This window comes from Ochotona princeps, chromosome 16 (assembly GCF_030435755.1).
Source record: "Ochotona princeps isolate mOchPri1 chromosome 16, mOchPri1.hap1, whole genome shotgun sequence".
NCBI lineage: Eukaryota > Metazoa > Chordata > Mammalia > Lagomorpha > Ochotonidae > Ochotona > Ochotona princeps.
In genome coordinates this window covers 871,644-894,314 of record NC_080847.1, presented here as the reverse complement: position 1 = coordinate 894,314, position 22,671 = coordinate 871,644, and the positions used below count along the sequence as shown (strand labels likewise).

Sequence of the window (22,671 nt, the reverse complement as noted above, 5' to 3'; positions counted from 1 at the left end):
CCACGGGGGGCATGGGGGTTCACTGGCCAGGCCCACGGGGGCACGGGGGTCCACTGCCCAGGCCCACGGCGGACACGGGGGGTCCACTGCCCAGGCCATGGGGGACACGGGGGTCCACTGCCCAGGCCCACGGCGGACACGGGGGGTCCACTGCCCAGGCCCACGGGGGGCATGGGGGTTCACTGGCCAGGCCCACGGGGGGCACGGGGGTTCACTGCCCAGGCCCACGGCGGACACGGGGGGTCCACTGCCCAGGCCCACGGGGGGGACACGGGGGGTCCACTGCCCAGGCCCACGGGGGACACGGCGGACACGGGGGTCCACTGCCCAGGCCCATAGGGGACACTCCCCAGGCCATGGGGGACATGGGGGTCCACTGCCCAGGCCCACGGGAACATGGGGTCCACTTCCCAGGCCCACGGGGACACTCCCCAGGCCATGGGGGACACGGGGACAGGAGCGACACTGCCTGGTCCACGGGGGACATGGGGGAAATGGGAGGGGCACTGCTCGGGCCCACAGGGGGCACGGGGGTCCACTGCCCGGCCCACGGGGGCACAGCGGACACGGGGTCTCCCCAGGCCCACGAGGGGCATTGCTCGGCCCACAGGGGACACGTTGGACACTGCCCAGCCCACGGGGACACAGTGGACATGAGGGACTCGGGGGGGGCACGGCCCGGCCCACAGGGGACACCGGGGTCCACTCCCCAGGCCCACAGGGGACACTGCCCAGCCCACCGGACACAGGTATCCACTACCTGGCAGCCCTCGGGGCTCTGCTGCCCACGGTGAACACGGGGGTCCACTCCTCAGGCCTGGCCCTGGCAATTGGCTGCTCCCTGCCCTGACAGCCCCCCGGGAGTGCGCCCTGCTCGGCGCGTGGGGACAGGAGGTGTCCCTGTGGGGCCATCTGGGTGCTGGATGCTGGGCTTTTGGGTCAGCCTTGGCGGGGGGCATGATGGGGTCGTTTGTTCCTGCTTTGCCCCTGAAGTGGATGTGGGGTTCTGTTGTCGCTGACTCTGACGGGGACCCGTGCAGTCAGCGGGCCCACAGGACGCAGCTGCCCTCGGTCTGTGCGGGCATGATCAGGCCCCAACACTGAGCTGTGCCCCAGGATCCCCCTGTCCTTCTGCAACCCTGCCCCCTCCTCCCCCGCCCTGGGCAGTGTCCTCTGCTTTGCTTGCTGTCCACGCGTCCCTGGGGTGCTCTCTGAGCCGGCCTCTTGGGCCTGGGCCCTCCACCCCGTTGGTCTGCCCCAACCTGCAGCAGGGAGCTGGTGTGGGCTGAGGGGAGCAGGGGGCCCCGTGCAGCAGCTGTTGCTTAACTGACTTCCTGTGCTGGGTGCTCCCCTCCCCAGGTGCTGCTCCTGCACGGAGGGCTGGGAGGAGCTGGCCTGCTGCTCCCCAGGGCCCCAGCTGTCGGGTTTGGGCCCTTGTTGCCGCCGTGTCGTCCTGGGGTCATTACGTCCTGGGCTGCATGGCCAGTCTGGCCTGGACAGGACTTGCCATGCCTGTTCAGTCCCCTGCCATCCTGTTTGTGGTGTGTGTCGTTGGCAGGGCAGTGAAGGTGGCAGTTTGGCATCGCCAAGTAGGCGAGGGGCCTGGCTCTGCGGCTTTGGAGGGAAGCCAGGCACAGCCACAGCCCAGTCCCAGGGCTTCCAGGCCCGGGCAGTGTGTGGAGCCCGGGCTGTGCTGCCTCTTAGTGGCCACACTTGGAAGCTGCAGACGAGAGCTCTGCTGGGCAGCTGGCTGTGGGCGTTAGTGAGAAACACTTTGGGTCTCACCCGGCCTTGTTCTCGGTCACCCTCCAGTGAGATTCCCTCCCCGTGCTGTTGCTGGGAGGGTGTGACCCGCAGGGGCGCCCTGGGCAGCAGCCTTCCATGCCTGCACTTGCCCCACCTCACACGCTGCCTTGGAGCCCGTCCTGCACTCAGCTTCACGCCTCCAGTCGGCTCTGGAAGGTTCCTAGGGAATGGGATTAAAGCTCCGTTGATTGTGCTGTGGACATTGGGAAATCGGCACTGTATGAGCTGGTGTTAGGGAATGGCCCCTGGCGTGCCCGAAGGTCTGCCGGGGATGGCAGAGCTCCTGACAGCGCCAGGTTAGATGCCCAGGAGGCGAGAGGAGGAAATGTCCCTCACCGGGACCCTGACGTGTGCGCCGGGAGTCCGGGTCCACAGACAGCCTGGGAGCTGGCTGGGCAGGCACTGTGCATGCATGGGAGCGCGACCCGGGACTGGGTTCCCTGGGCTGGCAAGTGGGCCAGCGGCACAGGCCTGGCACCGCCTGCTGGGGCCATGAGCTGTCTGAGTCCCATGGCGGGGGAGGCCAGCGTCAGCATGTGCAGGGGTCTGCACCAGGCTGCTCAGGTCCGGGAAGAGACCCTTCTCATTACACAGACAGGACTTGGGCTGAGTGTGTGGTGAGGGGCGAGTGGCACTGCTCGGGGGCTCGAGGGCCCTCCTCCTGCCAGAGGGTAATACAGGGCTTTGCTGCATTGGCTTTGTGTGGTGGCAGTAAACACTTGAAAACTGAGTTCCCAACAGAAGAGCTCCGCTGTTCGGGAATGCTCCAGTGTGAGAGGAGGAAGGGGAGGGGAGGGGAGCTGCCTGTGCTGCACCCGCTCAGTGTGCCCTGCCTTGGTTCTGGGGCAGGCTCTTGGCGTGCACCTTGAGCCGCTGCACAGTGGGGCTGCCCAAGGCACTGCCGGGCAGAGTGGGTGCGCGTCCCTCGGTGCCCTGAGGGCCAGCAGCGCCCCTGGCCGGGCCGGGTCCCGTCCTGCTGCAGGGTGGTGAGCCTCCCGGTGCCCCAGGAAGGAGCCTCCTGCCCAGGGGAACGGTCTAGAGGAAGAGCCAAGACCCTGGCCATGCTTTTTTAAGATTTTTGTAAAACTTATTTTCATTGTAAAGGCAGATTTATAGAGAGGAGAGACAGGAAGATCTTCTGTCCGATGGTTCTCTTCCCAAGCGGCCACAACGGCCAGAGCTGAGCCGATCAGGAGCCAGGGTCCCAAGGCTTTGGGCAGTCCTTTTTTGGGTAGACTGCTTTGCCAGGCCACAAGCAGGGAGCTGGAAGGGAAGCTGGGATTAGGGCTGGTACCCGCATGGGGCCCCAGTGTATGCAAGGCGAGGACTTTAGCTGCTAGGCCACCACACTGGGCCCAGATCCTGTAATTTTCACCATGGTTGGAGTTAAGAGTTCAGTGGTCCAGTTGGGGGGTCCCCAGCCTGATTCCTGTGTAATGCCAGCCACAGCAGGGCCTGGCTGTCACCCACGTCTGCCTACACGTACACTGCTGGTTGTAGTTGTCTGGTCAGTTCTGTGCCCAGCCCCCACTCCTATGCAAAACTGATGGATGCCCGGCCCGTCCTGGCCCGGCCCAGCCCAGCCCTGCCTACCACACAATCGGCCCTTACTCCTCACTGGAGTGACTCCCAGTAGCCCCACGAGACCTGCGCCAGGCCTGCTCCCTGCGGTCCCTGCGCGTGCCCGTGTTCACAGCGCACTGGTTGCAGTGCACAGAGTTCTGTGGGCAGTGCAGGTGAGGGTTCCTCTCTGCTGCTCTGAGCAGTTCGCCCCGTTCTCTCGCCCTCTGAGTTACTGGACCTGGAGAGGGGCTCTGTGGAGAGCGGAGCGGTCTGGGGCAGCTCAGGTTGAGGGTGTTTGGCACATGCCCAGCCTGCCCAGCAGGTGCTGCGTGCAGGATGCGGCGTTTCGACAAAGGACGCTGTGGCTGTTAGCGAGATCCTGTTGTGTAAGGCCCTTCTGACCTTACCTGGGCCTTGGACCAGGGACTCTTTTTTTTTTTAAGATTTATTTATTTTTATTGGAAAGGCAGATATACAGAGAAGAGGAGAGACAGAGGAAGATCTTCTGTCCGATGATTCACTCCCCAAGTGACCACAATGGCCGGTGCTGAGCCAATCCAAAGCCGGGAGCCAGGAGCCTCTTCTGGGTCTCCCCCATGGGCACAGGGTCCCAAGGCCTTGGGCCGTCCTCGACTGCTTTCCCAGGCCACAAACAGGAGCTGTGTGGGAAGTGGGACTGCTGGGATTAGAACTGGTGCTTGTATGGGATCCTGGCGCGTTCAAGGCGAGGACTTTAGCCACTAGGCCACCATGCCGGGCCCGGGACTCGTCTTGGTCTAAGGGGTCAGCAAGGAGTCCTGGGGGAAGCACCCAAAGCAGGTCAGCTTCATCTGTGAACTTGATCCTGTTTGAGGGAAGTGGTGTCACAGGTGACCCCTAGGATACAGTCAGCTTCTGTGGGCAGCGCACTCCTGCATGGGGTCAGCTGGGAGCTCCCTGCGACCCTAGGGTGTCGTGCTGTCCGCAGCCTCTTGCTTCCTAATGTTTCTGGGGATGTTAGCCTGGTTTTGCATTGATGTTCCTGTAGTCACACCATTTCCTGTTCACACCGTGCTCCAGGTGCCGGGAGGAGGGCTGGTGGGCTACACCGTGCTCCAGGTGCCGGGAGGAGGGCTGGTGGGCTACACCGTCCTCCAGGTGCCGGGAGGAGGGTGGGCCTTGTCTGCCCGCACCGGCCCCCGGCTTGAGGATCTTGGTGGATACTATGCAGCCTGGTTCTGGGGCTCAGCTGCTGCGAGAGGGCTGGGGAGCCCCAGTCAGCCCAGCTAGGATTACCGTTCCTAGCACTTCGAAGTAACAAGCTTCGTTTGCCAAGGTGGCAGCCACTACACCGTGCTGTTTGGTGTCCTTTGGCCTGGTGCCCTGTTAGCGTGATTTTGACTGACTGCTGGCAGCAATATCCTCTGTGTCCACACCTGGAGGGGCTCGGCGTGGGGACATTAGGGCTCAGCCTTTGTCTCAGCCCCTCGCAGACTTCCCAGGACCATGCAGAGCTTCTCTGGGGGTCTTTGCCAAGTCTGACTGGCCCCTTGGAGAGGCTGTGGTTTAAACTGACCATCCATGGACTCGGGGCTCAGTGGGGCTGCTGCAGGAGCCCCACACGAAGTGACTGGGCCCTTTCCAGTGGGTCCCCGTCCACACAGGGCCCGGTCCATGCAGGGCCCTGTCCATGCAAGGCCCGTTCCACACAGGGCCCCCGTCCATGCAGGGCCTGGTCCACGCTGGGCCCGGTCCACGCAGGGCCCCGTCCACGCTGGGCCCCGTCCACGCAGGGCCCGGTCCACGCAGGGCCTGATCGTGGTACAGCTCTTTGCATCCTCCCCCTTCCTCCCGGCTGGGGACACGGGCCGGGCAGCACCTGCCAGCCCTCCTCGGTTGCCTGGGAGCCCAGTGCCTGTCGGCCCGGGGCCCTTCCTCTGGAGAGGCTCCCTGGAGCTTTGATTGTTTTTTAATCGCAGTTAGGCCTGACAGCGGCCTGTGGCTCTGGCTGGTTGTAAGGCCACCATTCACTTGTGGCCTGAACCTTCCCTTAAAAGTTCAAAAAAATCTTTTTTGTAACTTTACATTTGGCTGCTTATGTCAAAACACAGGATTGGGTTTGTGGCAGCTGCTGTGTTGGTCTTCTGTGCCCCTGAGTCTGAGAGGATCCGCCAGGCTGCTCAGGTCTGCAGGTGCCGCGGGAGTGGAAGGGGAGGAAGCCCGGCCCACGTGTCCGAGGTGCTGCAGCCGGAAGGGCGCCTTTGCCTGCACATACCTGTCTGATCCATTTTGGGTAGTGTGCATTTGAAAAAAAAAAAATATATATATATATATATATAAAATTTTATTAGAAAGTCAGATACAGAGAGGAGGAGAGACAGAGGAAGATCTTCCATCTGTTGATTCACTCCCCAAGCGACTGCAATGGTGAGAGCTGAGCCAATCTGAAGCTAGGAGCCAGGAGCTCTTCCAGGTCTCTCACACAGGTGCAGGGTCCCAAGGCTTTGGGCTGTTCTCTGCTGCTTTCCAAGGTCACAGGCAGGGAGCTGGATGGGAAGTGGGTCTGCTGGGATTAGAACCAGCAACCATATGGGATCCTGGAGCATGCAAAATGGGGTTTGAGCTGGTAGGCTACTGCACCAGGCCCAGGAAAGTGTGCAGTGTTTTAAAGCTCAGGTGGGGGCCCGGCGGCGTGGCCTAGCGGCTAAAGTCCTCGCCTTGAAAGCCCTGGGATCCCATATGGGCGCCGGTTCTAATCCCGGCAGCTCTACTTCCCATCCAGCTCCCTGCTTGTGGCCTGGGAAAGCAGTTGAGGACGGCCCAATGCATTGGGACCCTGCACCCGCGTGGGAGACCCGGAAGAGGTTCCAGGTTCCCGGCTTCGGATCGGCGCGCATCAGCCCGTTGCGGCTCACTTGGGGAGTGAAACATCGGACGGAAGATCTTCCTCTCTGTCTCTCCTCCTCTGTGTATATCTGGCTGTAATAAAAATGAATAAAATCTTTAAAAAAAAAAAAAAAAAAGCTCAGGTGGGAGACGAGGCAGACAGAGCGAACCTGGGAGGGTGCACCATTCACTGGTCGCTCCCAGCTGTGGGTTCAGGCTGCATCTCCTGTGTGCATGAGAAACCCTACAGGAACCCAGTGCCTTGAGTTGTCAGTGTGGCAGGACCTGGGCTGTAGATGAGACCCAGGGACTCTGCTGTGGCACGCATCATCTCAGCCAGGGTCGTCACTGCCAAGTGGATAATATGCAGATGAAAATGTGGAGTGGGCCAGGCACGGGAGCCTGGTGTCTAGGCTATGGTGGCTTAGTGTCTAGCCTAGTGTCCTTTGCATATGCTGGGATCCCATATGATGCGTGTTCGTGTCCCAACTGCTCCACTTCCCATCCAGCTCCCTGCCTGTGGCCTGGGAAAGCAGTCGAGGATGGCCCTGAACCTATGGGGGAGACCCGGAAGAGGCTCCTGGTTCCTGGCTTCGGATCGGCGCAACACTGGCCGTTGCAGTCACTTGAGGAGTGAATCATCGGATGGAAGATCTTCCTCTCTTTCCTCCTCTCTGTATATCTGCCTTTCCAATAAAAATAAATAAATCTTTAAAAACTAAAGTGTCCAATCAGTGTCTGTCAGCCCTTGTTTGCATGCGTGACATAAGTTTTATTTTGGATCTCTGATGGCAAAAAGTGTCCGGGCACTGGAAGGAAGTGGCTGACTCTGCCCTGGGTGGCCTGTGAGGGCAGAGGGCAGGAGGTGGGGTCGGACCTGCGGGGGCTGACTGCATGCGGAAGGAGCTGATGCCAGTGTGCACAGGGTGGAGTGGCGGGGCAGTGTCTCCCCGTGGGGCGTGCTGCACAGCTGAGTGGTGAGGGGTGATTCCCGGCCGTTGTCAGCAGGTGGTCAGTGCGAGCGTGGGGTGAAGTGGAGGGCTGTGCTGGGCCGGGAACTCCATCTCCCCGGCACGCTCACTGATGTCCTCCCTGCTCTCCGTGCTTCTGTCTTGCAGGTGGCAGGAGCCCCAGCCCACCCTGCGTTGGATCCTTGCCTGGCGCCTGGCCCCTCTCCTCTGGTGCTCATGATGTCAGAGCAGGACCTGGCGGATGTGGTGCAGATCGCAGTGGGGGACCTGAGTCCTGACCACCCAGGTGCCAGCTGAACTGGGCAGGGGGTGTTCTGTATCCTCAGCACACAGTAGGGGGTGTTCTCTGTGCTCAGCACACAGTAGGGGGTGTTCTCCATGCTCAGCACACAGTAGGGGGTCTTCTCCATGCTCAACACATAGTAGGGGGTGTTCTCTATCCTCAGCACACAATAGGGAGTGTTCTCCGTGCTCAGCACACAGTAGCTGCCCCAGCAGTTTTCTTTATTTTTTTTTTAAGATTTTATTTTTATTGGAAAGTCAGATATACAGAGAGGAGGAGAGACAGAAAGATCTTCCATCCAATGGTTCACTCCCCAAGTGACTGCAAAGGCCGGTGCTGTGCCTATCTGAAGCCAGGAGCTCTTCTCTTCCAGGTCCCCCATGTGTGCAGGGTCTGAAGGCTTTGGGCCGTCCTCGACTGCTTTCCCAGGCCACAAGCAGGGAGCTGGGTGGGAAGTGGGGCTGCTGGGATTAGAACCGGCGCCCAGATGACATCCTGGGCGTGTGCAAGGTGAGGGCTTCAGCCGCTCGGGCACTGCGCCAGGCCCGTGGTCTTGGTGTTTACAGGCACATGCTGTTCTCCTTTGTGTAGCTATGAGCAGCCAGCTGTGTGACCCTCTCATGGTTAGGGAGTCTCCTTGTGGCCCCAAAGCTACTGTCAGTCCAGTGAGGATAAGCAGAGCCTTGAACCCCTGGTGTGGCAGGCGTGGGCTTTCCTTGTGAAACCTGGGGACAGATGAGTCCCTTTGCCCAAGAGAACTGCCCAGGACCCCGCAGAGCCAGTGGCGGGTGGCGCGTTTCCGTGAGGCCTGGTCTGCTGTGACGGCTTGCTCCTGCAGAGGTGACATTTTACAGCTCTCGCAGGGCCTGAGCCACGGCGTCCAGCTCCCAGAGGTGTGGTGAGTTATCTAGCACACAGGCATACTCCCCTGATGGCATGCATGCACCCAGCTCCCTTTGGGCCCATGTGCCGTGCGGTGGCCTCCCTGAGGGCCAGCCCTCTGTGTGGGCAGCCCTGCTGCCAGGTGCTGGGGAGCTGTGCCCGGCTCAGGTGGAATCCTGGCCCTTGTATAAATGGCTTCTTGGCCAAGGTGGGATCTGGCTGGGGCTGGCTGGAAGATGGAGGCAGACGGGCAGCCAGTGGCTGAGGAACAGGTAAGGTCAGGGTGAGGTCCCAGCACTCCCACCCTGCCCGGGGCTTATTCCCCGCTGGTGAGCGTTTCCTGCCAGGATGCCTCAGTCAGCGTGTGCTGCTGTGGTTACAGACACGCTGCGCTGCTGTGTGGTGAGCTGGCCTAAAGCGGGAGGTGAGGAGCTCTGCTTCGATCATGGGTCCCGTGTTGGTCTCTGCCAGTGCACACATGCGTGGCATTTATATGAGCACATGTCACGTTTCACTCTGTGAGTGCACATTACATGTGTGTGAAGGAAGTGTGCCTGTCCCCACTGGTTATTTGAGGCAGTAGGTGAGGGGACCTTCCGCACGTGAGGAAGTTCAGTGGACATGGTGTCCGAGTTCTGTGTTGGGAATGTGTCTGTCACCCGGGACAGCCTGTTGTGTGGGCAGAGGGCTGGACATGGCCACAGCAGTGGGGCCCCGGCAGGGATGGGCAGTGCCAGGCATCTTTGGGCAGCAGGCCTGGGGTGTGAGAACCCCTGGGGAGGAGGGAGCGGTGAGCTGCCCACTGGCACCGCCTTGCGGAGTGGACTCCGTTTGGAAACGCAGAGCCAACAAATGAAGCCGTGGCTGGCCCAGCAGGAGTCAGCTTTGCCCTTTGGGCAGGTGCCTGGGAGTGCCCAGCCCTGCTGGGGTCACCTCTGGAACCTGAGCTCCTCCTTCTGTTCTGCTTGGCTTGTTTTGGCCTGCTTACAAGTTTGAAGTGTAGAATTAAAAGAAGTAAGATGAAATTGGTTGTGCATTTTTTTTTTAAACAAGACTTACTCATTTTACTTGAAAGTCAGAATTACAGAGAGATCTGTTGCTGATTCACTCCATTAGTGGCTGTTCTTGGTGAAGCCAGGAGCCAGGAGCTTTTTCCAGGTCTCCCATGTGGGTGCAGGGTCCCAAGGCCTTGGGCCGTCCTCGACTGCTTTCCCAGGCCACAAGCAGGGAGCTGGATGGGAAGTGGAGCTGCCGGGACTTGGATTGGCGCCCCAGTGCAGTGCTGGCGTGCAGGCAGAGGGTGAATGTCTGTGGCATCACGCTGGCCTCAAGCGTTGCTGTTGACCCTGAAGTGGCAGGCTCATGGCCCACGGCCCACGGCTCACGGCCCACGACTCATGGCCCACGACTCATGGCCCATGGCTCATGGCTCACGGCTTGTCATTGCTTTGCAGTTGTTCTAGAAAACCATGTGGTAACGGACGAAGACGAGCCCGCTCTGAAGCGCCAGCGACTTGCCGTCAGCTGCCAGGATCCCTCCATAAAGGTGAGGCGCTGCTCTCATCTGCTCGGCTGCTCCCATGGCTGCAGGCCCCAAGGACACTGCTCTGCCAGCCCGGCTTCCCCTGAAGTGGCCTTCTGCCCTGTGTCCGGCTCTTCGTCTGTTGCGGCCCTTGGCCTGACCCAGCCCAGCGCAGGATGCACTCACACCTGCTGAGACCTGTGCTCTGGCTTCTAGGGTGGGGTGCAGACACTATTTTGGGGAGTCACTGTTTCCTTGAAGAGTGTGGAGAGTAAATGTTTCTGTTGAGGTACCGTCCCAGGCGGGGTGGCCTGCTTGTCCGGCAGCGTCCCAGAGCGCGCTTGCTGGTTGTGTGGGTTCCCGCATCTGCAGTGCCTCAGCGGGGAAGGCGGTCACTGGGTGCAGTCACTGTCATGCGGTGTGTCTGTGTGGACAGTCGCCTGTGTCAGCTGGGTCATGTGGAGTTTCTGCACGTGCGGGTGACCTGGACACAGCGCACAGCTCCGCCTCCAAGGCTTGAAGCTTCCCGTCGGTCAGTGCAGGGCCAGTGCTGGAGGCGACCCTCCTCGCCGGCTCCGAGCGCCGCCACTCGCTGCCGGACACTTGGGGTGCCTTACTCTTTATTTATTTATTTATTTTGATGATCTTTACCTAGTTGATTAAGGCTCAGAGGGTCAAGGGCTACAGGAAAGTGGGTTATACCATTGGTTTTTTCTTCCTATTTCTGGGGGAAGGGGAGAGACAAAGGGAGAAGCCCCACCCAGCCTCCCAAGCATCCCAAGGTCCTCGATGTGGGGCATGCTCTGAGGGTCCTGCTCAAGTAGTTTTGATAGTTCCAGCAGTTCAGAATTGCTGCCAATCTTGCCGTTCCAAGCACAATGAAATTCTCCAGAATCCACTGGCTGACACAGGCCACCTTAGAGTTTCTGTTTGCCCAGATTTTCACTGCCAATTCTTGGCTGGGCTAGTTGATCAATTTGTTCTTTCCTCTGTGTGGTACCTGCTGCCCTCTGCAGGCTCCAATGTACTGCCATGTCCTCCGTGTGCACCTGGACACACTGTCCACTGCTCTGTCTGAGCCACGGAGGCAGTTCAGCTTTGACACATGCACTCCATGGTCAGACCATGGAGCCTGCAATTCTCTTCATGGTTGGGGTTCTGAGTCCGGCAGTTCGATTGGGGGGATCCCCAAAGAAACTTCATCTGAGGTGATCCCAGACCTGATTCTTGTGTGCGCTTGCCAGTACAGGGTCCGGCACCATCCGTCATCCCTACCAGCCTATGCATATACTGGGGATTGCCATTGCTGGGTCAGTTCTGCCTCCAGCCCCATCTTTTACACAAACCAATGGGTGTTGGAGCCCATCCCAAGCCTGCCAACCACACATTTGGCCATGTGAACCAATGAGAGCCGCAGCCTGGTTGGGGCAATTCACAATAACCCCCACCAGGCCCGCCCCTTGCCCTGGTTTCCGTGCTTGCCAGTATGTACAGCAGACTGGTCCAGTCTGTCCCACATCCCATTCAGCTCTCATACTTGCCAATGGGCATTAAAGCCTAGTTCAAGCCATCCAGCCCCACTGTCCAGCCCACATACCTGCCGACGGATGCTACTCTTCGTCCAGCCATGCCTGCCCCAGTCCTGGTTCTCATGCTCACCAGACGGAGTGGCAACCCAGGAGGGATTTGTCAGGTGGGGACAGCCGAGAGGCTGCTGTCGTGGTCTGCCACCAGGTGGCAAGCTTGTAGTGCAGCGTCTCCGACCCGTCAGGGCGAGTGGGCGCTGGGGTCTGCAGACTGGTTGGTTGAGGTGTTGGAGAGGTGTGGCCGGCCTTAGGGGTGTGTGCTAGGGGTGTGTGCGCATAGCATGGGAGGCACCCCGGGAGAGCCACAGCTGATACCAGATAGCAGCCCCGCCAAGCCCTTGGGAATCGTCTGTCAGGAAGCAAGCAAGATCTCCTTTCTAAAGCGTTCTTTTTTCACTTCCAGTCCTTCCTGTATTCCATTAACCAGACAATATGCTTGCGACTGGATAGCATTGAGGCCAAGCTGCAGGCGCTGGAGGCGACCTGTAAGTCCCTGGAAGAGAAGCTGGACCTGGTCACCAACAAACAGCACAGCCCCATCCAAGTGCCCATGGTGGCGGGCTCCCCGCTGGGCGCAACCCAGACCTGCAACAAAGTGCGATGGTAAGCCACAGGCCCATTCCTACCCACCCAGCTGGCCTGCAGCTGTGCCCTGGCCCGGCTGAGCCCAGGGTGACCGTGGGCACACTCCTAGCTCTCTGTCTTTGGAACAAGTCCTACACATTGATGTTTGCTCCTTTGCTTTTCCATCATCTTTGCTCTGTAGGTGGTGGGAGAAATTTCTCATTGGTCTATTCTGGGCCATGGCTTTACCGCACCTGTCTTGAAAGCCGCCCGGTGGGCCTGTGGATGCAGGAAGTGGAGCTGGCAGTTTGCTTAGGCAGGAGGGTACAGTGGGGAGCCCTGGCCTGCCGTGGCATCCCACCGGCTACTGGAGCTCTGACGCCACCTCAGAGCCCTGGGGATGGTGACCTGCTGCCCTGCATGGGGGCGCAGTGCAGGTACGGAGAGCGCCTCCACTGTCCGTGTGTTCATGGTGTAGTACGGGGTGCTGATACTCGTGCCTGCTATCATCTGCTGTGCTGGCGTAATTGGTAGCTCTTCTTTTCAGTCCTTGCTACCTGCCCCTACCTGCCCCTCTCCTGCCCCTACCTGCCCCTACCTGCCCCTCTCCTGCCCCTACCTGCCCCAGCCTGCCCCTACCTGCCCCAGCCTGCCCCTACCTGCCGCTACCTGCCCCTCTCCTGCCCCTACCTGTCGCTACCTGCCCCTCTCCTGCCCCTACCTGCCCCAGCCTGCCCCTACCTGCCTCAGCCTGCCCCTACCTGCCCCAGCCTGCCCCTACCTGCCGCTACCTGCCCCTCTCCTGCCCCTACCTGCCCCAGCCTGCCCCTACCTGCCTCAGCCTGCCCCTACCTGCCCCAGCCTGCCCCTATCTGCCCCTCATTTGCCTCCAGCTGCTGGCAGCAGCGTTGGGCATCTCAGTCCCCAGGGTGGCATCAGTGAGTGATGTCTTTGTGTAGGCACCTGACTGAGCTTGCTGTACAGAGTCCTCAGACTCAAAGGTTAATATTTTGTCTGAGGTGCTTGTATTCCAAAGTACAGTGTTAGGAAGTAGGATTTATGGTTTGAAAATTAGCGAGGTGCTCAGATGGTGATGTAGAGGAGAAATGATAAGGCAGTCGAGTCTGTTGGGGCAATCTGTCTCCCCAGGCCTGCAGGGAGCCAGCCAGGTATTCCAGCTAGCACTTGGTGTCCAGGCGACGACCCTGCAGGCGGTGGAGGGAGGAGCTCCAGGGCGTCTGGTGTGGGGTTCTGCTGCCATGGTGGTCGGCGCCTGCAGAGTCCAGGCTGCGGAAAACACGACCCGCCGCCTTGGCTCTGAGTGGGACGGCAGCCTCAGCCAGCTGGGAGCAGATTGCTTCGGGTATATGGGAGAGCTGAGCTCAGAGCATCTTGGGCACCCACAGTGAGGGCTGCTGCTCCGAGGGGCGCCCTTCCTGCCCAGGAGCTGTCGCGTGCTGCTCCTGTCAGAGGTGGACCAGGGCGTTCCGGTCAGGAGCGCATGTGTGTGCAGATGGCCTGTGAGGGGCCTGCGGGGCGCCCACTCCCTGAGCCGGCCTCCATGGTGACCTTGTGCCCAGTCTCTAGCACCCTCCTGTTGCCAGTTGACCCTGGCAGCTTGGGCGTGCTGATGACTCCTGCTGCCCGCCCTCTTCAGCTGCTGCTGGGCCGTGTTCCCTGCAGGGAAGGGTATCTGCCGTGCACTCTGGGCTGCGGGCGCTGCGTCTCGTCAGGAGGCAGGCTGTCAGGAGCCAGGCGTCTGCGGCCCCGCTCCGGTGCAGGGCCTGTGTCTCTCGTTTCTGAAGGACTGTGCCAATAAATAGACACGGCGGAGTGACTGTGTCAGGTGTTGAACCTGGCATTCTCTCAGCACCAGCTCTGAAAACAAGAAATACTCATTGACAACATCTGAAGCTGTCCAGGGAACCTTCCAGGGAGAGGGCGAGTGGATCGCGCAGCCCTCGTGTGGACCTGCTTGGCAGGGTCAGTCCCAGACAGGGCCACCTAACTGGCCTCGGGCCGGGCTGTGCGACTGTCCGAAGGACTGCTCACCCTCACTTGGTGTGGCTGGAGGGACACTGGGCTCTGCAGCAAGGACAGGCCGCCTGTGATGGTTTCCGAGTGGCCCTGCTGGCCGGGCAGCCCTGTGGGCGCAGAGCTCCATGTTCCGCTGGGAGTGTGAGAAGGTGCAGGCCGCTGGTCTACAGCCTGCCTCCGCCCTGCTGCTCCACGTGTTCACTGGCTTGGAGGTGGCAGGAGGGCCGGGTGAGCTCCTGTAAGGTGTGCTGTGGGTGTGTCTAGGAGTGGTGACCTGAGACTTACACCCTGCAGTGACACTGGGAGGCAGTGGGAGCTGCATGCCTTGGTGTGGTACTGGCTGGGAACGTCTCAGCTGGGCCAGCGTGCACAGTGCAGCATGCCGGCAGCTGACCGTCCCGTCAGACTTGGAGCGGAGTGCAGCGGGCACGGTACTGTGCGTGGCAATGGCCCTGCTGTGCGGCGGCTGCCTGGGTGTGGCACTGCAGGGTGCACTTTGCCCCCAGGAGACTGGAGCTGGGCTGGTACCTAGGGCTCAGCTCTGCTGGCTCTCGTCATCTGAGTGTGCGTGTGGACAAGAAAGCTGTCGCTGTTTTTGATTTTTAAAGCTTTGAAGTTAGGCCACGCTTGTTGTGCCTTTACAGTGGTAATGCCGCCCCAGTGAGCCCGAAGCTTCTGCATAGCGCTGGCTCATGAGGGAAGGTGGCAGGAAGGCTTTCATGGAGAGGCGCGTGACTCTTTTCCTCAACACCGAGTATTAGCCTAGGAGTGCACACGTGGACCCAGACCCAAGCCCAGTGCCTTCCCATGGCGTGCTGCTGAGGGGCCCAGCCCCCCAGAGAGCCAGCCTGGCCGGGCTGCCTTTGCCTGGTGGGCCTCAGGCAGTGTTGCCCCCCACCCATGCAGGAGGCTGGGGGCGTCTTGGCTTTGGCTTCGCTGCTGTTGGGCATCTCTGCCTACCTTTTCAGTGAACATATTTGGAAAAGTTACAGAGCGTGGCCATGTTGAACTGAAGCACTGTCTGTGTTGTGAAGAAATAGTTTGATCTTGGCCATGGAGGACTCGCTTAGTGCTTTCCTTGTTGAATTGGAAGCTGGGATGTGAGTGTGTGATGGTACTGGCAGACAGGAACACTGGAGGCCAGTTGAAGCAGGGTGATGGGCTGCAGCCTGGGGGCAGTGAAGGCCGTGCCAGCAGGGGCTGTGCTCCTGGACTGGGTACCTCAGCTGCCCTTGCAGGCCACACTGCAGCCCGTGGCCAGGCCAGTGCAGAGTGGGCTCTCGGTGGTCCTCAGGCTGTGTGCACAGATGGCCTCCGGGTGACCCAGGTCACGGCTGAGGGTCAGCCGCTGGGAGCAGGAGTGCCCCCTGCTGGGAGGCCCTGCTGCCCCTCAGTGTGCAGCGGCTTCCCAGCTGTTCATGCCTGTTGAATCTCGGTCCTCCCTTCCTGGCACCACGGGTGGCTTCTGTCGGCGGCTTGTGCCATCTAGTGATGCTTCCCGTGGCGGGTGCCCTTCCTGTGCTGCCTGTGGCCACCATTTCTGTGTCTCCCTTTCCTCTGATGTTTTGGGGGGCACGTCCTGTCTTCCACACCATGAGTGCAGTGAACCGTGTGGTCGCAGGGCAGGACTCGGAGCTCGTCCGCTGTCTGTTCCCGTCGGAACGTTGCTTGCCAGTTGCCTTCTGCAAGTGTTTCTGTTGGCTGAGTCTTTCTTCTCGAATACTTGATGGAGTTGGCCAGTCGAGTCGCCCTGGCTTAGGATTCTGATCATGAGTTGGGTTGTTTCGGTGGATGCAGGGCCTCTGGGGCTGGTCCCCTCGGACCTCCCGGCCTCTGCTCCGGGCGTTGTTAGCAGTGTGCCTTGGCTCTGTAGGCCAGGGTCTCTGCTGGGTGGGGCTGGGCTTATCTCTCCGTGGGGAAAGAAAGGTCTGCTGGGAAGAGTGGGATAGTGAGGGGAGGGTGAGAACGAGGGAGAGCACAGAACAGCCTGGCCTCAGAAGCCCTCCACAGCGTCTGGAGGTGTGGGCAGGGTGTCTGGGTGCTGCTTCATTGAGCTTTCAAAGAGGGCGGGGTTTGGGGCCCATCCCTCTTGGAGGTCTCTGGAAGTGTCACAGCATCAGGTGTGCCGTGGGAGTGGGGCGCACCTGGTATAGTGACCTCAGGCTGCAGCTGGCTCTGCTGGTCCCAGGTGTCGCCCCACACCTGACCCGCCCGCTGTGTTCACGTCTGTTCACTACCCCGGCCATCTGGTTTGCTAGCTCTGGCTCAGAGAAGCCGGTGCTCAGCTCTGGAGTTGAAGGCTTGGTCCTCTGCTTTTGCTCATGCCGGTGTAGCTGGTTGCGCTTGCACAGAGCCCCGGGGCAGGCATGACTTAGGGACACAGCGCCTGGGTGCCTCTGCAGGGAGGAACCATTTGCCATGAGAACTCGGAGGGTGGAAGCCATGGTTTCAAGTTTGCCGGAGCAAGCCAGTTCAAATGAAGGGACAGGGCCAGCTTAGGCCTTTGAGGGCAGTGCAGCACCCGTGGGGGCGGTGGTTCAAGTCTTGGCTGCTCCACTTCCAATGGCTGGGAGAGTAGTGGAGGATGAGTTAGTGACAGTCCCTGCACCCACGGGGAGACTTCCGGCTGCTGCTGTGCCTGGCCCCGGTCCCGGCCTCGGCGTCCGCCTGGGAACTAAACCAGCAAGTGCAGTGCTGTCTGCCTCTGTGTCTCTTTCTGCCTTTTCTTTGTAACACTTCCTTTCAAGTAAGTAAATAAATACAATCTTTTGAAAACAAAAGGAAAAATCAGGTATTCATTGAGCCTAAGCAGACCTCTGGCTGGGGCACCGAGGGACGCTGGCGTGCAGTCCTGGCTGCCAGCTGTGGCCAGCTGTGGGCAGCGGGAGGAGCCGCTCAGGAGGGCCCGCGCGCTGGGGTCATGTTCCTTTGAGGTACTCGGAGACAAGGCTCAGTCCAGCTGTATAACTGCTTCCTCATAGCACCAACTAGGCTGTGATTTCCCTGGGGGCCAGGGCTGAGCCAGAAAGGCACCCCACAAGGTGGCAAGTGGGGGGACCCCGGGGTGTGGACAGATGGGGAGTAAGCACTGCTCTGTTATTTCCAGTAACTTGAAAAAAAAAAGATTTATTTATTTTTATTTTTATTAAAAAGCCAGATATACAGAGAGGAGGAAAGACAGAGAGGAAGATCTTTCGTCTGCTGATTCATTCCCCAAGTGGCCACAATAGCCAGAGCTGAGACAATCCGGAGCCAGGAGCCAGAAGCTTCTTCTGGGTCTCTCACGCAGGTGCAGTGTCCCAAGACTTTGGGCTGTCCTCTGCTGCTTTCCCAGGCCACAAGCAGGGAGCTGGATGGGAAGTGGAGCAGCCAGGACATGAACTGGTGCTGATATGAGATCCTGGTGCTTGCAAGATGAAGACTTTTAGCCACTAGGCTACCACACTGGGCCCTCCAGGAACGTTGTTGTGCACACAACACCACTTGGCCTCTCTGGTGGTTGAGGTGTCCATTTCAGAGTAGGTCGGTATGGCTCTGACTCCAGCTTCCTGCTCACGCAGGGCCTGGGAGGCCTGCACAGGAAGCCCGGGCGGAGTGGTTGCCCCAGCCTTGGCGGGTGCAGGCCTTCGGGCATTGAAGCTGTGTGGGAGCCGTCTGTCTCTGTCTTCCTCTCTTTCTCAGATGAAATAGAGGGGAATCATCCTGGTGGGTTTGTCCATCTCATTGCCGACAGAAAGGGGACCCATCAGAGGTCCCTCTGTGGTGCGTTGTCATTGCAGTGAGGAGCGAAGTGTGAGTGAGTGAGGTACAGGAACAGACTCACGGGCTGTAGCCGAGCTCGCAAGCCTGAGGCCTGTGCGGTCACCTGCCCTGCTTGAGCAGACGGCTTTTGTAGTTTGGAGGGCCAGGAAATGTGGGTCCTGTGAGTGCCCCGGGGCAGGCACAGTGTGCCCCTGCTGTATACTCAGCTGCCCTGTGTGCCAGCCCATGGGGAAATTGGGGTCGGAGGTCATGCTGTCTGGGGAGGGAGGGTGCCCAAGGCTCTTGGGGTGGCTGTCCACACCCTGCACCCCAGGAGCCTGCCTCTTGCAGCCGGAAGCTGCCGGCCTGAATGTCATGTCCTTGGTTTTGACAGTTTTTGGGAAACAGGTGCCTTAGTGGGCTCCCGCCACGTGCTGGCCTTCTGCTCCACAGCCTGTCCCAGTGGGTCCTGGGACCCTGGCCGCCACTAGCACCCGCCTCTGGGATGCCCTCGTGTCTGTGGGGAACACAGGGACTGTGGCCGAGGTGACCAGGTGACCGTGGAGCCCCGAGCCGTGGTCCTTCTCCATGGTGCAGAGTGTGGCAAAGCAGCCTTGCCAGGCCTGGTTTCTGGGGACAGGACTTGGGCCCTGTTCCTTGGTCTTCCCAGCACCTGTTCTTTGTGCTCCCCAGCCTCTGACAGTTTAGAGATGTCTGTGACCACAGAGCACTGTGGGTCTGTGCCTGAGGGGCTGCTCCGTCGGACCCCCAAGTCATCATCCCGTGCTCCCCTGGGCCTGCACCGGTCTGCTGAGGCGTCCTCACACCAGTGCTGCCACAGGCACGTGTGCTACAGGAGTGTGTAACTGTCTTGGGGGCAGTGGCCGGGAGGGAGCGAGGAGTGACTGTCCTGCTGTAGACACCTGTGGGCTGCGCAGGGCTTCCCTGCCGCAGTGCAGCTTTCCCTGAGGGCTCAGCTGAGAGCCCGGCCTGGGGGCACCCCCATGTGGCCCGCTGGCTCAGGGCCCTGGGAGCTAACTGTGTTGAATTGCTCGCATGTGCTCTGAAAATGAATGTTGCTGTTTTAAGGTCTTCTTTTCTTTGTGATTCTTTTGTTCCGTAGCGCTGTCCCCCAGACTACAGTAATACTCAACAGTGACCGGCAGAACGCCGTTGTAGCCAAGATGGAAGACCCCTTGAGCAACAGGGCACCGGACCCCCTGGAAAATGTCGTTAGCAAGTCAGTAGCCACGCACCCCTACCTTCCCCGTTCACGGTGCCCCTGCCTTTCCCCACTCAGAGGAGTCCCAACACTAAGACAGGGCCTGGCTCAGCATGTGGTCTGCCCCTGCGACTGTGGCCTGGGTCCAGCAGGCACAGGGCAGTGGTCTGGGAGGGCCCATGCAGCTCCCGGGGTGGCTGGTGAGGCTGAGCGCTGTGGCCCGATTCAGGCAGCCAGGGCCCGCCACACGCTGACGTGTGGGGGACGGAAGCTGTCCACCAGCTTGTGCCAGTCTCCTGTGTGACCTGCGGAAGCTGTCCCGCTTCTGTTACCCCTTCTCTTGAGGTGTTTTGGGTAGACTGGTCGGAGGTGGCAGTGGGCAGAGGCTTCCATCCCTCTGGGTGGAGCTGAAGGCCCTGCAGGTGACCCTCGGCCAGCAGCCTGGGTTCTGCCTTCCCTTGTCACGTGCCCCGCCTCCCCACACCCTCTGTCCTCCAGCTGTGTCTGGTCTCTTGTCTTAGCCTGGCTCTGGGGGAGCCCCCAAGGTCCTGGTGCGAAGGGAGGGGTTGGAGAGTGCGGAGCAGGAAGAAGCCGGTCAGAGGGGGTCGCCGCAGGTGGAGGGCCGGGCAGATGTGTCTCCCTCAGGGTCTGGTGCCAGGAGCAGGCGAGGGCTGCCCGACGGTGCCCTGGGCAGCACGCCCGGTCCCGCAGCCACTCGTCGCCGTCTTGGTGCTGGCCTTCGGCAGGGAGTCTTTGCGAGCCTTGTCAGGAGGGCCAGGGTCTGGCCGCTGTGTCCCAGCAGCACGCTTGTGAGGTGGCTCCTGGGAGTTCTCTGGACTTGCAGCTGGCTCTTGGGGTCCCCTGCAGTGGATTCTGGTGGTGGGCTGAGCCATCTGGGTATTTTGTGTGGCCTGGGGGCCAGGGCCCCTGGGGTGTTTCTCTGGGACCCAGCCCCAGAAGACGCTCTTGTTCAAGTAGCTCCGGCTAATTGGCAGCTTTCCAGGCCCAGCCCAGTGAGTGGTGGCTTTGTTTCCTGTGTGATAAAAGCAGCCTCCCTATACATTGGTCTCCTTTGAGTTTCATGTAGACAGAGCAGTCTGGTCCACGTAGTTGGCTCCTGCTCGAGGCTGGAGCAGAGCTGAGCCCTGCCCACTCGGTCAGGCCCCTCTCACAGCCCCCTGGCGTGCTTGTTCCCACAGTGCGGTTCCTGGGCGTCGGCAGAACACCATCGTGGTGAAGGTGCCCGGCCAAGAGGACAGCCACAATGAGGACGGGGAGAGCGGCTCAGAGGCCAGCGACTCTGTGTCCACCTGTGGCCAGCCGGGCAGCCAGAGCATTGGGAACAATGTCACGCTGATCACCTTGAACTCAGAAGGTGGGTGCTGGGGCTGCTGCTCTTGGCTGGCTCTGCTGCTGCTTTTCAGAACCAGTTGGAGGAGAAGGGGAGGGAGTGGAGTGATGTGGCCTCGCTGGGCCTCGCACAGGCACCGGGAAGGCACTTTTCCCTTCTGCTCGGGACAGTTGCAGATTGATGTAGTCGGGACAGTTGCAGATTGATGTAGTCGGCGTCAGCCTGGTGACTTGGTGCCTCCTGGGGCCGGGCTCCGTGGCTCACCAGAGTCTAGGTGTAGACGGGCAGGCTGCATTGCCGGTCTGGGGTTCATGGTACTAGCTGCACTGCCGCCTCCCACTGCGTGCGGGCAGGAAGGGGCAGGCCATGGCAGCCTGCGCTCCCAGGCGGTGTGCCCTCCTCCATCCTGCAAGGGGCTGAGTGGCCAGAAGCTTCCTGCCCCCTGGCCTTTGCTCGGCTCTGTCAGTAGTCTGTACAGTTCCCTGGGAGTGACTTGGCTGGGGTGGGCTCGCTGCCGTCTGAGCTATCAGGAGCCAGGAGCCTTTCTCTTCCCCCCAGTGAGTCGTTGCTTGTGGTTTTTTTTTTTTTTTTGCTGTTGTTGTTTGTTTGTTTCGTTTTTATTTTATTTTAATTTTTATTTTTTTAAAGATTTATTTATTTTTATTGGAAAGGCAGATATATGGAGAGAAAGGAGATACAGAGAGGAAGATTTTTCATTTATTGGTTCACTCCCCAGGTGGCTGCAATAACTGGAGCTGAGCCGATCCAAAGCCAGGAGCCAGGAGCTTCTTCTTCAGGAGCTCCCACATGGGTGCAGGGTCCCAAGGCTTTGGGCCGTCCTCGACTGCTTTCCCAGGCCACAAGCAGGGAGCTGGATGGGAAGTGGAGCAGCCGGGATTAGAACCGGCGCCCATGTGGGATCGTGGTGCATGTAAGACGAGGATTTAGCCACTAGGCTACTGTGCTGGGCCTGCTACTTTCACTTCTAATGTAAATTCCTTGGATTGACACGAACAGGTGGGAGGGGTGTAATTTTTTTTTATTAAGTTGATGTCTGAATGGACCATTAAAATCATTTATTTTATTTACTTGAGAGGCAGAAATGGAGAGAAAGACTGCCTCTGCTGGCTTATTCCCCAAAGCTGTCACGAGGCTGGGGTGTCCCCCGCTGCCTCCCCGTCCCAAACGTGTTTCTGGAGGAAGCCGGGCCCCAGGGTGGAGCCTGCCGGCACTGGACGCTGTCGGTGTGTGATGGGAGTCTCCCAGCCTAAAGCCTTCGCAACTAGCGCAGCACTGGCCTGCAGACTGACCGTCCTAAAGCATCTGTTTCCGTGGTTCTGCGTGTGCTCACCCTTTCCACTGAGTTCTAGATTGTTTCTGTGGCAGTGGTTACTCGGCACCCCCGTGCTGGTGCGCAGTCTGGCCGGGCGCGGTGCCCCCCGGGAGCTGGGCTCTGGCCGGGCGCGGTGGTCTCGGGCTGTCTGCAGTTGCCTTAGTTCTGTCTGCACGGCGGCAGCTGCTCTCTGACAGTGGTGTTGCTTCTTAGGAATTCTAAATGGTTCATACGAATGACTTGCCTTTTTAACAATAGTTTGCTTTAGAGATTTATTCATTTTCTTTGAAAGGCAGAGTGACAGTAAGGGGGGGATCTATCTGCTGGCTGTCTCCCCCAGGGTCCTGCACAGCCGGGAGCCCAGAACTGTATTTAGGCCCTGTGAGACAAGACTTGCCAAGCCGGGACCCCTGCAGATACCCCCATGCCTTCAGGCTGGGCAGCTTGTTGCTCACATTTGAGTGTCCTGCTGGGTCCTGTGGTGATGGCCTGGCTGAGCGTTCTCGGGTCTTCCCAGCGTCCTGCTGGGCACGTGGTGGTCTCACGGGGTGTTTGGCAGTGGGGAGCTATGTAACGCGACCATGAGCTGCATGGTTTTAGCTGTGGCCTTGGTGCTGAGATCGGCCGCAGCTGCTTATGTCGCTGCTGGACTCCTGGCCCAGCGTCTGGGCTTCAGATCCCATGTTGGTGCTGCCAGCTGGCCACGGCCTGGAGGTTTGCTGTTGGTAGATAACTGGTTCACATTGAGAAGCAGCTCAGTGTTTGCTGGCAGAACTGTAGGATAGAAGTTGGTTTGAGACTTTCCACTTGGAAAAGCTGCAGCAGAGCACACATGGCCAGCACCCAGGGCGGTTCCGAGAGCAGGTGGTATGTCTCATCTCTAGGCTGGAATCCGAGTGGTGGTGCCTGGAGTGCAGGGCCGAGATTCCATGTCCGGCGGAGATG

The 22,671-nt window shown here is 59.9% G+C and overlaps 1 protein-coding gene across 9 annotated transcripts in view; it reads left to right on the top strand.

Annotated features, from left to right (window-relative positions):
• Positions 1–22,671, top strand: part of BANP (BTG3 associated nuclear protein) — a 44,946-nt gene that overhangs the window by 444 nt on the left and 21,831 nt on the right. For 6 of the 9 annotated variants that reach the window (XM_004584078.3, XM_036492792.2, XM_058674348.1 and 3 more), the window contains exons 2-6: positions 7,353–7,491; positions 9,825–9,916; positions 11,882–12,081; positions 18,944–19,060; positions 20,242–20,417. In XM_004584078.3, the coding sequence (XP_004584135.2) occupies positions 7,422–7,491; positions 9,825–9,916; positions 11,882–12,081; positions 18,944–19,060; positions 20,242–20,417 (655 nt within the window). In that variant the 5' untranslated portion in view covers positions 7,353–7,421. The remainder of the gene's footprint in view (positions 1–7,352; positions 7,492–9,824; positions 9,917–11,881; positions 12,082–18,943; positions 19,061–20,241; positions 20,418–22,671) is intronic. The other 3 variants (XM_004584081.3, XM_036492793.2, XM_058674349.1) reach the window with 1 other exon arrangement.